General features: G+C 49.2%; 4 protein-coding genes across 4 annotated transcripts; 2 read left to right on the top strand and 2 right to left on the bottom strand.

Annotated features, from left to right (window-relative positions):
• Positions 1-9: 9 nt before the first annotated feature.
• ABOM_006261 (cation-translocating P-type ATPase) lies at positions 10-3306 on the top strand (the record flags this gene model as incomplete). The annotated part of the gene is made up of 1 exon (XM_022533390.1): positions 10-3306. One exon carries the CDS (start codon positions 10-12, stop codon positions 3304-3306), a length of 3297 nt encoding a protein of 1098 aa, XP_022389347.1.
• Positions 3307-4142: 836 nt separating this feature from the next.
• Positions 4143-6521, bottom strand: ABOM_006260 (putative TBC domain protein; the record flags this gene model as incomplete). Its single annotated transcript, XM_022533389.1, has 3 exons — positions 4143-4748; positions 4799-5253; positions 5318-6521. 3 exons carry the CDS (start codon positions 6519-6521, stop codon positions 4143-4145), a joined length of 2265 nt encoding a protein of 754 aa, XP_022389348.1.
• Positions 6522-8118: 1597 nt separating this feature from the next.
• ABOM_006259 (telomerase reverse transcriptase) lies at positions 8119-12234 on the bottom strand (the record flags this gene model as incomplete). The annotated part of the gene is made up of 7 exons (XM_022533388.1): positions 8119-10053; positions 10113-10532; positions 10579-10699; positions 10755-10941; positions 10997-11257; positions 11310-11628; positions 11788-12234. The coding sequence occupies 7 exons, from the start codon at positions 12232-12234 to the stop codon at positions 8119-8121; spliced, it is 3690 nt and encodes a 1229-aa protein (XP_022389294.1).
• Positions 12235-13396: 1162 nt separating this feature from the next.
• Positions 13397-15742, top strand: ABOM_006258 (C6 transcription factor RegA; the record flags this gene model as incomplete). The annotated part of the gene is made up of 1 exon (XM_022533387.1): positions 13397-15742. The coding sequence occupies one exon, from the start codon at positions 13397-13399 to the stop codon at positions 15740-15742; it is 2346 nt and encodes a 781-aa protein (XP_022389293.1).
• Between the last annotated feature and the right edge of the window lie 53 nt (positions 15743-15795).

Genomic DNA, 15795 nt, shown 5'->3' with positions numbered 1-15795 from the left:
ATATACACCATGGCCGATTCACCATCGTCTTCAGATCCTTCTGAGAAGGATTTAGAAACGGGTGAACAACGCTTGGGTCGCCCAGAGCGGCGGATAACCATCAAGTTTGATGGTACGTCGTCTCCGGACCCTCAAGGGGGAGTCTATCAATCACAGCAGCTTAATCGCCCCCGCTCTCTGAGCAGGGACTCGGTGAAGAGCGGGCGCAGTGGTTTACAGAGCTCTGGAACAGCCGGTATCCCTATCGAATTCCGAACTCTGTCTATCCAAATATCGGAGGCACAGAGAGCTACCGAAGAAGTCATAAAGGAAAGGCAAGAGAAGGAGAAGCATCCGGATCAGGACTACTTTGAGAGCTTAGACTTTCATATCCTCGACACAGACAGATTGTCTCAACAGCTCAATGTCGATTGCAGATATGGACTCAGTTCGTCGGCTGCTGCTCAACGACTCGAACGCGATGGCAAGAACGTGATAGCACACCACCGAGAAAACTATCTCAAAAAGATTCTCGGTTATGTCTTCGGGGGTTTCTGTTCGGTGCTGTGGATTGGTGTGATTATCTTCTTCATCTGCTGGAAACCTCTGAGCGATCCACCCTCTGTTCCTAGTCTTGCAATGGCGATCTTGGTCATTATCGTTATTGTTCTACAAGCAAGCTTCTCTGCCTTTCAGGATTGGTCTACAAAGCATGTAATGAACTCGATACTCAACCTGCTCCCATCCGAAGCACATGTTCTACGCGACGGGAAGCAGACAAGAGTGCCTTCAACGGAACTTGTCGTTGGTGATATAGTATACGTTGGTATTGGAAATAAGGTCCCAGCAGATATGCGCCTCTTCGAAAGTTCGGGAGACGTTCGCTTCGATCGTGCAGTGCTCACTGGCGAATCTGATGAGATCGACGGAGCACTAGATGCTACCGACAGCAACTTTCTGGAAACAAGGAACATTGCTTTCATGGGTACCAATGTGACAAACGGAAATGCGGTTGGTATGGTGGTGCTTACTGGTAGTCGTTCTGTGATGGGTCGCATAGCCAAGATGACTGCTGGTGTCAAGGAGAAGCCAACGTTGATCCAAAAGGAGATCACACGGTTCGTCACGATTATCATTTGCCTTACCATCACGCTGGTCTTAATTATCCTGTTTACCTGGGTCGGCTGGTTGCGCGTTGACCATTATTCCTTCATGAATGTTGTGGCAATGCTGAACAATGTGATGGGCTGCGTTGTTGCTTTCATACCCGAAGGCATGCCAGTCGGCGTTGCTCTCACTCTCATGATGGTTGCAAAACGTATGAAAAAGGCCAATATTCTACCCAAGGGCCTTGCGACAGTTGAGACATTGGGTTGTGTGAACGTTATCTGTTCGGACAAGACTGGCACTTTAACTCAGAATAAGATGTCAGTCAGATCGTTAGGGCTGCTTGATACGGCACTCGATGTTAAACAGCTTCCTAATACACAACGCAATGACATGCCAGAGTCCCTGAAGAGCTTACTACGCGGATCTCTGTTGTGCAATGACGCTTTCTTTGACCCGGCGACAATTGCGCTACCAGTCAATGAGCGAGGTGTCACGGGAAATGCTACTGATGCCGCTGTACTACGCTTCGCTGAATCTATCATGCCTGACGGTCGTAATCAGCTATCTGTGTTCGAAAGAATCCATCAAGTTCCCTTCAACTCTAAGAACAAATGGATGCTAACGATACATCGGGATCCCACCGATACAGATGGGTATCTGGTCTTCGTCAAAGGTGCACCGGACGTGTTACTTCCGAAATGCACTTCATACCGATCAGGCATCGATAACACAATCAAAACACTGGATGAGAAAGCAAAGGAGCTGTTCTCGAACTTTCAAGCCGAATTATCGAGACGAGCGGAGCGTGTAATTGTTATCTGTCAGCGACGCTTCACTCCCCGTGCTGCTGTTGGGTCTAACGACTTCAACGATGAGGTGTTGGCTGAATGTGTCCAAGATTTAACAGTTACTGGAATCTTCGGAATAATCGATCCCCCACGACTAGAGACTGCAGAGACGGTTGCGGCTTGTCGAGGGGCAGGAGTTCGTTTTTTCATGGTTACGGGTGACTTCGGTCTTACTGCGGCAGCGATCGCAAGAGACATAGGTATCTTCAGTGGCACTGCTGAACCAGATACTGTAGATGACCTGAAGCCTTTCACGGGTGGCGAAATTGATGAGAAGCAATCGCTACACTCTCGCCATAGTCTCCTCGTGGATGGCAAGCACATTTCAGCCCTACATGATTGGCAATGGGATACCATATGCAAGTACGAGGAGATCGTGTTCGCTCGAACAACGCCTGAGCAGAAATATCGGATTGTAGAAGAGCTCAAGAGCCGGGACAATGTCGTTGCAGTAACAGGAGACGGAGTCAATGATGCTCCAGCACTACGAGCAGCCGACATTGGGATTGCAGTGGTCTCCGGCAGTGATGTCGCAATTGAAGCAGCGGACCTGGTTCTCCTCGACCGATTCGATTCAATTGCCCAAGCCATCCGACTAGGTCGACTAGTGTTCCAAAACCTCCAAAAGTTGATCGCATACCTGCTACCCGCCGGTAGTTGGTCGGAAATCTGGCCAGTCCTGATGAACGTATTCTTCGGCGTCCCGTTACCTTTGAGCTCGTTCCTCATGATCATCATCTGCGTATTCACCGATCTCTTCTGCTCCCTTTCTCTCATCATGGAGAAGGAAGAATACGACCTCCTCAGTGTACCCCCTCGAAACCATAAAAAGGACCACCTAATCAACCTCAAGATATACGGCCAATCATACCTCTTCGTCGGCGTCATGGAGGCCTTCTGCGCTCATTCAATGTTTTTCCTGTACATGTACAAGAAAGCCGGAATCCCCTTCCACGCCCTCATCTTCGCGTTCGAGAAATACTCTGACGGCTTCTACGGCTACACGCAGGACGAGCTAACCAACTTCAACAACGTCGGCCAAGGCGTCTACTTTGTCAGTCTAGTCATGCTCCAGTGGGGCAACATCCTTTCTGTCCGCAACAAACGCATGTCCATTCTCCAAGCAGACCCCGTCCGCAAACAGCGCCGTAACCCCTGGCTCCCCTTGTCGATGGCTATATCCCTCGTCATCGCAATTTTTGTTACCGAGGTCCCGGGCTTCCATAGATTATTCAACACCGCGCCGGTCCCCATCGAGTTCTGGTTTATTCCTCTAGCGCTGGCGCTGGGGATCTTGCTTATGGATGAGCTTCGGAAGCTGCTGGTGCGACAGTTCCCGAGGAGTATAATTGCGAAGGTCGCTTGGTGATCGAGTTTCAGCCAGGCACAACAAGACGAGTACTATATTCTGGTATTCTACATGAATCGGTTATTTTTGATTCAAAGCTGATGATGTATGAAAAGGGTTATGGAAAAGTAGATGGTGGTAATAGTGTTTCCAAGTTTATGTACATGCTATGCTTGCAATTAAATATATAGTGCGATGATTGACATGTCACAAATCGGGTGCGAACCTGTGAAGATACTAGCTTCTGAAAGGAATTTACTACCAATTAATACCAGATGCTAGCGGCATCCTCTTTCGATATATATGTCTGTATTGTTCAATATATATAGGTTTCATAATAGAAGCCACTAATACGAATGTCAACTGGGCAGATTCCCAAATCACATATGCATCATGCTTGCATAGCCAAGACTACCCCTAAAGCTTAGCAAGGGTCAAGCTTTGAAAAATATTACCTAGATTGGTAGTGACTTGCAGAATTGACGTAGGAGACTCGAGACGTAGTGGGATTTAATTTGTAGCTACGCATGTAGACAGGTTTAAGGCAGGGATGTAGTTCCTGAGTTGATAGATGCGGCCTATGTTGCACGCTGTTGGCAACCGGAGCCGCACAATTGCTTTCAGATACATTTAATTTGAAATAATAATCCATGAGATAATGTGTAGGATATCAAGTTTAAGTGATAATTAGCTCGGTTAGCATGACATGCCTTAACCACCTATAGAAAAAATATGTCCAACGGTAAGAAGGGAAGGAAACAAAGCATAGTCAAACGAACGGTAGGTATACATATAATAGTTTCGCAAGGGAAAGAGTGGCTGGATGAATTAAAAAATACCACTAACGGGGCAAACTTTTAGTGCCGCACTTTGCCCGCCTCCCTAACTTCGTTCATAAATCCATCTTCATCGCCCGCGGTCGTGAGTATCCAGTAGTCTCCAATGCCGGCATTAGAGAATTGACCGCCACCGAAGCCCGCTGCCGATGTAACCGGAGCACTATGGCGCTCCTTGGGCTTGGCCCCGGCACTACGGGGCCCCCATCCGAGGATCTGTCTAACCATGGCACGACTCTCATCATCCGGTTTGGTAAATCCAAAGAGTTGCGCCTGCAAGCAACCAAGGACCGCCACTGCAGCTCGAATCATGATGCGGTCTCCCTCAAACACCCAGCAGTCCCAGACGCGGCTGATACGCTCAAGGTCTAGACCATTTGTAAGGAGGGAGCGGAACATCGGTTCCCAGATCTCTTCATCGGAGAGCTGAAGCGTCTCGGTCAGGTGAGAGGCTAGACGAGGGAATTTATAACGAAGCGTCGCAGTCGTTAGTGTGTATGTACGGCCGATCGCTCCGCGATCAAGGGTGAGGAAAGCAACGGGCAAAGATCGATTAAGTGCATTGGCCATTGCGAGAAATGCAGATGAAGGGGTTGGGAATTGAAGAACGAGGAGAGCAGCAATTGTCTGTCGCTGATTAGCTTTAACGATGCATCAGTTATATAGCTGTCACTTACGTGGAGACCAGTGATATAGCCCACGTCACTCCTATACATAGAGTATGCCTCCAATACGTCAATTAATGTTTCCCGTAAAGGACCGCCTTCCTGGAAGAGTTTCAAATCTGGGAATGCTGTGGATGCGTCGGCTTCAATTGCCTCGAACCATTCTCGCATCCGTTTGTTGCTCTCTCCAGGATCGCCATCGACCTTTGACCGTACGTCTTTGGCGCGCTGCAACGCCTTCTTGTACGTTTCCACAGACAAAGACAGCTCATTGCCGATAGCGCGCTGCCAGGCTGTTCCTCTGCTTCGAGCAGGTACTCCACGCCACCACAGTTCACGTGTTCTGGGTTCACCTATGGCATTCTCCCAATTGGGGTAAACATAATCATCCCAGATACGCTGAAGTGTTTCTCGGGTGTTGTCCTTCTCGCACTTGGCCGAGGCAGCCTTCGCGGCACGACGCTTGTCTGTTGAAGTGGAATTAGTAAGTTCTGCATAAGACAAACCGTCAGCAAACAGGAGTAAGTTTACCTGCTTCCCGTGATTGTGCCATCATCCTCTTGTACTCTTTCAGATGCTTCTTTTCTTCCTTCTGATCTTTAGGAGGGAGCCAGCTGGGCCGTGTTCTCGTGAGAACCTTCTCTTTCTCTTTACTGATAGGCAAGGGATCAATCATAATGTTGGACTTTTGCAACGGGGGTAGCTCGATGGTGCCTCTAGACCCCCGCTTAGACTCCTCACTTGACCTTAGGGACGACAAGCCGCTTTGTAGATTTTCTCCGCGCTTCTGTTCGCGCTGGTCGGCATGATGCTCTAGAGCCTCGGTGATGATCTTTGCTTCTTCCGACAAATCAGACATCATGCTGTTGTATGAATAAACACGCGGATTACGCGGGGAAATCTGGCCACGTTCGGGACCTGCAGAACTAGATCGCACAGCAGGTCGAGGTGGTCGAGATCCACTTGGTGATCTTACACCCGGCAATGAAGCATCCTTGACGGAGTGCGACAAGGGGAGGGGCCGAGGTCCCGGACTCCGACCGTTTGGACTCGTGCTTCGAGAGGCTGGGCGATCTTCAAGAGGTCGAGGGGAAATCGGCACATTCCACAGACTTGCATCTTCTGGTAGCTCCTCATCTGAATCATGATACTCTTCCTCCAATTCCTTCAGGGTCTTGCGGCTTGGCTGCCATGAGTGTTTTCGGTTCAAAGGAGGCCTAGCATTGGCTGGCGACAAGGACAGGCTATGAGTAGACGGCGAGGAGCCCAGACGAGATGTCGGTCGCAGGGGCGACGTAGATCGAGCACGCTGAGAGTTGGGTGTTTGCAATGGCGACTTGGTACCACCAGGGTCACGTTTGTTCCCTGACTTTGATCTGGAAATACTGCGTGTCTGCAGACTGAGCATTCCGTTAACTTGCGCGGGGGGTTTATGCAAACCCTTCGTTTGTTGCGAGGTAGTGGTCAATTCCCGCGTTGTGATCATCGGGGCCTTGGACTGCATTCGTGCCGTCGATGACCGTGGAAGGCCGGGTCGGCCATAGGGCGAGGCGACGGCATTGTTATATGCTAGGTCCGCATCATCTTCAAGACCAATATCTTCGAAGTTGGAGACATCCGTAAAGACGCCATCGGGGCCATCGAGTTGAGAGGAGGAGCGGAAGGATGAGGACTTGGAAGACTTGGAACCGGAAAGTTCGGGTGGGGAATTGGGCGTTGTGCAAACGGTTGTCATATCGTACCGTGAAAGTTGTTTTGACGATTTATTGGGATGAACAAGAAGCAGCAAAATGGTCCAATATTAACGATATAGGGAATCGAATACCAGGTTGTGACTGGGTGGGTCGCGCAGCGAATGCCGAGTCAAAACTTGGTGGTAAGGAAATCGAGATGTAAGAAACGAAAGACAATAGGGCAGGACTTTTTTTTGAATCCAGCACCGGACTTGTATTAAGATAATCGAGTATTTAACGTGACACCAAGGATCATCCAGAACCCGGTAAATATCCAGACCAGGTACCCGTTGAAAAGGGTCGGCGACGAGGTCGCTGCTTCGGTGATATCGCAAAGTGAGATCAGGAGACTAGGACATAGATGTTCGTCGAACACCGAATAGGAGTCACTTAACGAGAGAAAGTTCAAAGAAAGGGTAAACGAAGGAGGAAGGGGTTTTGATCAAGCGAAGGACGAGAAACGATGGAAAAAAGAAAAAGGAAAAAGGAAATGGACGAGGTGGGGAGAAGGAAATAGATGGGGAAGAAAGAGAAGGGGGGGGATGAAATGAGATGATGGAGACTTGAAGCTGCAACCGGCGTGGCCGATGGGCCTGAGGCTGCGAGGTCACCGTCTTTGGACGCGGTCTAGCCAATCCCACGACTGCGGCTGGTGCGGTGAAACTATACCAGAAAAATACCATTCCAGATGCCGATCTCCGACTAAAGGATTCCGTGCTCACAGGGCTAACAGACCGGGAGGATACTAGTGGCTGTCGTAATATTACGGGCTCGAAACAAAACGCCACAGCCACAGTATCGTCACAGTAGCGTCATGCTGCACCGCTGATGTCGAGAAAGTCATTAAAAAACAGGGTCGTCGCGTGCGGTCCGAATCAAAATCGCTGTTGCTGATGGACATCATCGGAAATGTTGACAATTGCCTTGTCGGGCCTTGAAATCAACAAAATATGTTGCCTCCCCCTTTCCAACCCCCCTTCTATGCCTGTTGGTCCAGTCACATTTGTGTCCACACCGAAAGGTTCCGTGGTATGTGAGGTTCGTTCCACGGACCCTAATCCACAGCTCTTCCAACACAATTTGGCCTTTATAGTGGAATTCTTCCGACGCCCGGGCACGCAGTTCGCATTGTTTAACTCGGAAACAGCATTGGCTGTGGTATCAATCGGCTGCTACATAATTCGTCCTGATCCCAGTGGTTCCCGCAACCACGATCGGAGATCTGAGACAAAATATTTGCCACACTCGCTCCACTCTTAAGCTGAAGCTTTCCTAACCTCTCTCCTCTCGTTTCTTCTACGTAGTATATATTAGTTCCCATCACACATGATTGAGACCCGTTAGAAAAAAAAATCAATAAATAAAACAATACCAAGTTATGGAAGACACTACTCCGTACGGAGTATGATCCCTACATGTGTTAGTGAACGGTACCCATGTTATCTAGAACGGTGATTTATTGGTCACACCGTTAGGCTAAAATCCACGCATTGGTCAACAACACTGGTAGCCGATGTGCACTAGCTGAGACGGTGGAGATCAAGTTAAAAATTTTTGCGATTTCGGCTCAACGCTCAAGGGTAAGGCTGTACACCCCAGTCAAAATCTCCAGCTACCATACATCAGGTTTCCCTTCTGTACTACTTGTGCTAGTCGCATAGCCTTCGCATCGGATCTTGGCCGACTGCCTTTCAACACCAGTTCCAACCAGCGCAACACAAGAGCGTATCGTGTTTGTTTGCGGCGCAACACAAATTGGAACGCCGCTGCTGCGAGGTACTGAACTTGTGAATGCTGCACAGTGCATACAGAGGGCGAGGAAGATTCCACGGTTGCATCTCGCTGACCCCAGCACCTTTTGCCCTGAACGAGTCGATGTGCGAGCTGCGTTGTATCCCGGACGATCCGAATGATCACCTCAGACGAAGGGTGCGCTCGACCCCGGAGAGATCTCATATACTGATACATCTTCATGGCGGTAGTAAGATAGTTCGCATATAGAGTTGAAAGGACCACCGAAAGTGAATTGTGATTTGTGTCAAGGTACATGGGATGCATGAGTAGCTTGAAGGATGCGAGCAATTTCCGGTGCAGCGTACGACCCGGGACTCGTGCGGACTCAACGGTCAGGGAGTTAGAGAGAGTTTCGGCGGCGGAGTCACCTCCTTCGAGTATGCGATCATGATCTTTGTGAATCTCTAGAGTGCGAGTATCAATTAAGCTCCCACAGTAGGGGAAGAGTGAAGTGTCAACCAGCCGAGGGATACGAGTCCCTTCCACAGCAGCGGTGAAATTGACGAGGCTCTTGGCTGGATTGACAGAGACACCGTATGTAGGCTGTCCTTTGATCATCACCTTTAAGAAACGTTTGGCAAGGTCGGGATTCGAGGTGATCAGTAAGAAGTCGTCAACAAGACGCAGAAGTAGCGTTTCCTCCGACTGTAAAAACGCTAAAACTTCTCGCTCCATTTCTGCATAGAATAAGTTGCAGAGAATGCTAGATAGTACCGAGCCCTGGGGAATACCATTACACTGTCGGAAGTACTTTCTGCCAAATTTCACCAGATTATTGCGGACGTGCTCGTCGAGTAAATCCAACAGATCCTCAGTATTCCACTCTCTCTGTCCCGACGTATCAACAAAAACCGTGTTCCTTCTGTGGCTAGTTCCGCCATTATTAATTCTTTCCGTCAGATGCTGTGGTCTCGCAGCGGGTGCTGCCCTGGCCACGAATTTGCGGAAAGCTTTGCTCTGCCTTGCTTCGCGCATCGGCCACATGCATCCAAATTCATCTGGCGGGCGCATTTCGACATGCCTGGTGAGGTGATACGCTTCTTCAGATACCAGGGCCTCAACAAGGCGGACCAGCCTGTCCTGAGGGATTGTATCGAAGCAAGATTGAATATCTAGTTTGACAAAATAGAAGACTGGCAGCGAAGGGACTTCGTGGTAATGTAGCAGCAAGCGTTCCTTGAAGGCCTTGAGCCGCAAATGCATGTCTCCTACAGAGAATAAACACGAGCCTAGGCCATCTTGTTTCCGCATCTTCTCGTAATTCAAGATGCCATAGATAGGGGTGATGGCTGAGTTGATACTTTGCCCCAAGAAGCGGCCTTTGCTTCCCGGCCATTTGTTGTTCCCCAACGTTCTTCGTCGCAGATTCAGAATTGGGCGAATACCCGTCGATTTTGGAAGGAGCCGTAAGGTACCGTATGGTAGGGACCTACGACCGAGCATGCGCTCTGCTTTGTCTGACTTCAATTCCTCGAATGTAGAAAGCTTGAGGTTAGCCAAGGGCTGTTCAGTCAAGTGACGCCAGACATCGTGTCGGAAGTAGAATAAGCGATTGCGGTGGGTCTGAGACTCAGTGACGTAAAAGTTGGCCCGTACAAGAGGTATCAAAATCGAATCGAATATGTAGTAGATAATTTCGTGCAATATCTCTGTCCGTTTCTGTAAATCAGACAACGAAACTTTATTCTTTGAGTTCTGGTCGCGGACCGTCGGGGGCTCAAGCCAGGATATGCATTTTATCTACAAGGTACTCGCATTAGCAAATTATCTTTGGTAGGATGTATCCAACGTGGTTGAACCTTGATTCCCTTGCAGATTTCATGTATGCTTAGGCTTTCAAACCGCCGCATGCGCACGAACCGATCGACGTGCTTGAAGATAACAGTCCGGTTGCTGAATTTATGTTGACCTATGCCATAAAAGTGGGGCGGTATTAGGGTTCGTAGCACTGCTCGACAGAAAGCAGATACTGAAGAAGCTGGTGTTGCATAATCTGTCAAACTGGGTTTCGGCTTCGTAACGTTTGCTTTGATGGCATGACCTTTGGCTTCCGGCCGAAACGGAACTGTTGGCGTTGGTTCAGCTATATGATTAGCTGCTAGATAGCGATGGTGATCTCGCAATTGTGTTACCAATGGCTCTGATGCTGATGACCCCAGTTCTTCACAAGGTGTCATAGTCTGGGGATCGATGGGCCCGAATTTCCAGGGACCAGTGCGCTAAGACCTTAGTGCCAATTTCATGAAGAAGGGTGGTGCGACAAACCTGTGGTGGACAATAATGGTGTAACAATTCTCTATATGAGCATCTTTGATGGCGATTTTGCAACTGTTGAACCAGTTCTACAGCCCTTCCTCGCAGCCTTTTGGGTATTTTCGTTGATCCGCTGCATCCATCATCAGCCATGGCAAGCTTGTTTCAGGGTTACTGGGCCTTGTTACCTCCGCTTTTCAGACTGGGAGATCTCCTCCTCGCGAGAGGAGTAATCATTGACAGGAAGAGTAGACGTACGTCTATCAGGCAGACATGTGAACACATTGTGCAGACCGAATTGCCTGGGGAAGATGTATTTCATAACATGTACAGTCTGCGACAATGAACCCGAAGAGGGAAAGCGGTTCAGAATGTCTGTTCTAACCGTCAGTAGGCAGCTTATCCACATTATGGGCTTCCAAACACTCACGCCGGTTTGACAATCCTGATTGAAATTGCCCCTTCACGTCGAATACAGGGCGCGCATAAAGCATACGCCGTCGGAAGAGCACTACGCTATTTGGTTTGGAGATATCAATCTTACCGCCCTCTGTCCTGCTTTGGGGGCTAGGATTTCCATCGACTCCCACTGGCCGTGAAGAACTGCTTTTAGTAGGTTGTGCAATCTTAGTATTCAGAGTTTGTGTTCCAACTAGATTATTCATTGGTTCAAGGTCTGATAGCGGAATACCTGTATTCGCGCATAAGTAGTCATTTGCTAGGCCGTGGATGACATGGCTTACCGCTTAATTGATAGTAGATACCTTTCCGGCAATCTATGGCAGTAAATATCCCACAGTCAAATAAGAGACCTGTCATGATGTCCTCCCCGTTGCTCCCCAGAAGTCCAAGGACGTCGGTCCAAGGAGCGCGCTTAAGGGACTGGACATTCTTGTTCGGGAATCGTGCCACTATGCCACGAAGACTGCAGGCCAGAGTTTCATTCCGCGTTGTAGTTTGCAGCCCGTTCGCACGTTGAAACCCATGGGCCAAGATGTGTTTCGGTTTCTGATACGAAAATCCACCGCGATTGAACAGCGTCGATATAACGTAATCCACAATCTGTAGAGATAGTCAGCAAGAAGCCTCCGCAGCAATCACATCAGTCGGCATTTCTAGTTAATGGTTATATGCGAATCACCATACTGCCAGCAAAAAAAGCTGGGATAGATATATCGTCGGCGCTGCTCAAGAACTTGTGAAACATATATCGTATCTTACCTCTGCTTGAGGACAAGGGGGTCCAGTGTCGGTACTGGTGACTAGCGATCTATCCGGCGATGTCGTGAATTCAGCTAATTCTCGCCGTCGTTCCTGATCGCATCCAGCAGTTGGTTCTTTCAGTATGCCTACTAGAGTTGTATCCAGCAACTTTGATAGCTCTTCATCTTGGTCTCCCGAACGGCCAGCATCACTAGAGTCATGACTACGCACCGACGCGATCCTTCTGCGGCGGGATTTGGAGAATTTGGGTATTCGCTGAAGGAGATACTGTCTCAGGGTCACAACCCGTCGGTAGTATATGGAGATCACTGGATGGGTTTGTTCCAAGGATTCTTCACAGGGTCCATTGCTGACCTTCCTTCCGGTGCTGGTTTGGGGGGACAATTGCGGCAGCTGCCTTCGTACCTGGCCATTCTTGATGGGCCTCTTTCTTTTTTTGCCCATGGATGAAGATAGCCTGAATAATCAACCATACATGGTGGTAAGCGAGAATATTGATTGAGATTGATTGGTTGGTGTGGTGTATACTCAGTAGAGGTCGAAGGGCGCTTGGCGGACGCGACGCGCTCGAACAACGCGATCTAACCTTATTGGGGTAAATTATGGCATTTACCAGGCATCGACGACCAAGTGCCTGAGGACTTTTAGATCAGCGCCGCTTGCAGCTGCTCCTGATCCTGGTAACGCGCCGGAGTGAGTAGTTAATTAACTGCACCTATCTACGCCGTACTCTATAGCTACAGGTACAGCATCTTGTCCTATAAGCCAACCATTAACGTCATAACGATTGTCAACCATCTGCAAATAGTTACTTGCAACTTTTGGAGGCACCGTCGCTCAGCGCATCATGCCTTGCTTCACATAGATGAGTTACCCGTTCAGAATGTCTCTAGAGATTTGGTAGGCTCTGTATGTGGAGATATTGCTCTATAACTATGCGCTGTCGCTAGGACTTAGCCCGAAGTGGACGTCTGCCGGATAGTTCTCGGCTCGCTTGCTCTCCACCTTCCCGAGCGTCATTACGCATCACTGGTCGCCAAGAGGAGTCGCATTGAGCCAAATTGATGTGCAACGAACAGCTGGGGCTTCTTACCCGAGGTCCGGGGAATTGCGGGGTCCCCAGAAGTTGGAAAGTTGATGTCCCTTAACTAGGTGTCAATTGCACTCCACGCTCGGGTTGTATGCAGCCTTGGATATTGCCTGATCATGGCCTCCCCGTATACCCCCCCAAGATCCGTCCCGGGCACCCGGCCTTTGAACCGTAACTTGTATCAATGCGGAACATGCTCTCAGTCGTTCACCCGAGTTGATCATCTGTCCCGTCATGTTCGGTCCCGTAAGTCGCCATTAGCTCTTCTTCGCTGCTGTGTAGTCGAAGATTTAACACTCGGACACTAGACACCCAAGAGAAGCCTTACAAATGCTTAGTCTGCAGCAAGAGGTTCGGGAGAATGTGAGATTTACTTGTCCAGTTGATTGGGAAAGACGGGCAATGGAGCGCTAAATTCATTCTAGAGATCTTCTCAACAGGCATTCCTCTCTCCATAATACCAATGGTGATGAGCCTGTGTCAAAGAAGCGCCGTCGGAATGGCTGTAACACTACCATGCTTGCCCGGGCATCTCAGGCATGCACTGCCTGTGCAGAGGACCACCTCCGATGCGACGAGGAGAAACCGTGTAAACGATGTCAGCGAAGGAACATCCAGTGCAAGGCGCCCCCGAAGCAAGTAGATGAGTTTAGCGCTTCACCCACTATCCCTGAGACGCATCATACAGATGGTGGTGACCCAAGCTCTTTGAATAATCCCACTCTTAAGCCTGACATCACAGACGATCGACTGTATCAAATATCTGCCAGTCCTCTAGCAGAAATGCCAGCAGGCGACATTTGGCCCCAGGTCTCGTCTCACCATGGCCCAACTGATTCGGTAATCGATGTCTCGGCGTCACTTACGAAAGACTATCCGGACCTTGTAACGCCGGGCTCAGTTGACATGTTTGCATCTGGTATCTCCATGGATAGTTTGAGTGGCGTTAGAACGCCGAGGGGACTGATTACTTTCGGATTAGAAACAGACCTGGATCTGAGCATGGTTGATCTCAGCTTCTTAGAATCCTACAATTCCCGAATCCCTTTTCAGTTTGATGAGCATGAGACTCCTCAATCGTTTTCCGGATCCGCCCTGGGGAACTGTGCGGCAGGTACAAATTATGGCACACCCAATGATCGTTCGATGCAGCGATTGCGATGGCACTTTGTCCCTGAGCCGCAGGATCACGGATATGCCGAGCACAATAATCTATTACTGCCCGCTGATGCGGATCAAAACTCGACACCAAGGAACTTCATCGGTATGGACAATTATTGTAATGCAGAGAGCCTGGACCTTGCCTCGCGTGATAAGATTCTGAGTATCTTCCTGAGTCAGATGAAACATCCAATCTCTCAAGTCACACTGTCCTTTCCCTCTGTCGAGCTCTTAGATACCCTTATCCGGTATTTTCTGACAAGTCCGACGTCGAATGCCAAATCGTGGATCCATCTTGCCACATTTACCCCGAAACAGGCCCGGCCTGAACTCTTGCTTGCAATGGCAGCTATGGGAGCTGTATTAACGCCAGATCCTTCACTGCAGAAATTGGGTTTTGCAATGCAGGAGGTCGTCCGTCACCAGCTTCCTGTGGTGTTTGAGAGCGATAATACCATGATCAATAACCTTGACCTGTTGCAGGCATATTTGCTTTGCTTAGAAACTGGCCTCTGGAGCGGCAATAATCGAAAAATGGAGATCTGTGAGAGCTCTCGCCTACCTTTGGTCACAATTCTTCGGCGTCGAGGATTATTCCATTATTCAGCATATCCACCTGTCCTCATTAGCTCTGAGGATGCAAGTGATCACCTCGATAGTAAATGGCGTTCCTGGGTGCAGCAAGAATCTTTCAAACGGCTGGTCTATAATTTGCTGCAACACGATGCCCAATTGTCTATGGTTCTTTTCACAAATCCGTTGTTATCCTACGGTGAAACCTCACTTTCTGTCCCCTGTTCTCGCGATCTTTGGGCTGCAAGCTCCGCTCAAAAGTGGAAAGAATTGTACTGTGCACGCTTCGCTATGGGCTCGACACGGATCCCAACCCTTCTGGAGTGCATTGCAAATCTTGATCTTCTCGAATGCAGTAAAGCTGTGGCAGACACAGCACTTGCATGTTTATCTATACTCTGTGCCATGTGGGGAATGGTCTGGGAATATCGACAGTTCAACATTCTGCTGGCGGCGCAGTCCAGGTACTGGGACAATGGGATCCTGATGGTATCCCGCTACCAGGAGCTTGTGAAGATGCTGAGGTATTTTCATATGGGATACAAAAATGAAAGCACGCTCCATTTGAACCTTATCCTAATGCACATGCACATGTCACTCGAGGATGTGCAGATTCTTGCCACGTTGGAGGATCCCAAAAAGACCTCAGAGTTTCCTCCGTCGATCCATTCCTGGTCAAAAAGTAAAGAATGCCGACAGGCACTCTGGCATGCTGGACAGGTTATCCGAGAGCTCAAAACTCTTCCTTCGCAACGTCTGCGGGACTTTATGGCCGTTGCCCTGTACCATGCTAGCTTGGCTCTCTGGGCCTACGGCATGGCGATTTCCCATGCAACTGAAGATAACGCTATGTCCCGACCGATTTCCACGAGTACGAATATGGAGAACATAATATGGCTCGATGGCGATGATACCGATGGGGTGCATCGCTATATCGCTTTAGAGCGTGGCATTCCTGCTTTGCATGGAGTCCAGCCGCATATAACCGCTGCTTCTCTGGCCGACCCTGGCGCCATTTTGGAGCTAGTTCTTCAAATAATGCATAGAAACCATTCCGGTGAGCGGGAGCCGCCTCTGGTAGAGAACTTGGTCAGTCTCATTGAGAAATTACGGGACATCAGCAAGTAATATGCCATGTGCGAAGTTTCGGATGATCAATATATAGATAAAATACCAAACAC

Source organism: Aspergillus bombycis, assembly GCF_001792695.1.
Source record: "Aspergillus bombycis strain NRRL26010 chromosome Unknown contig00040, whole genome shotgun sequence".
NCBI classification, from domain to species: domain Eukaryota; kingdom Fungi; phylum Ascomycota; class Eurotiomycetes; order Eurotiales; family Aspergillaceae; genus Aspergillus; species Aspergillus bombycis.
The sequence above is the reverse complement of the archived record's forward strand: the minus strand, read 5'-3'. Positions and strand labels throughout refer to the sequence as shown.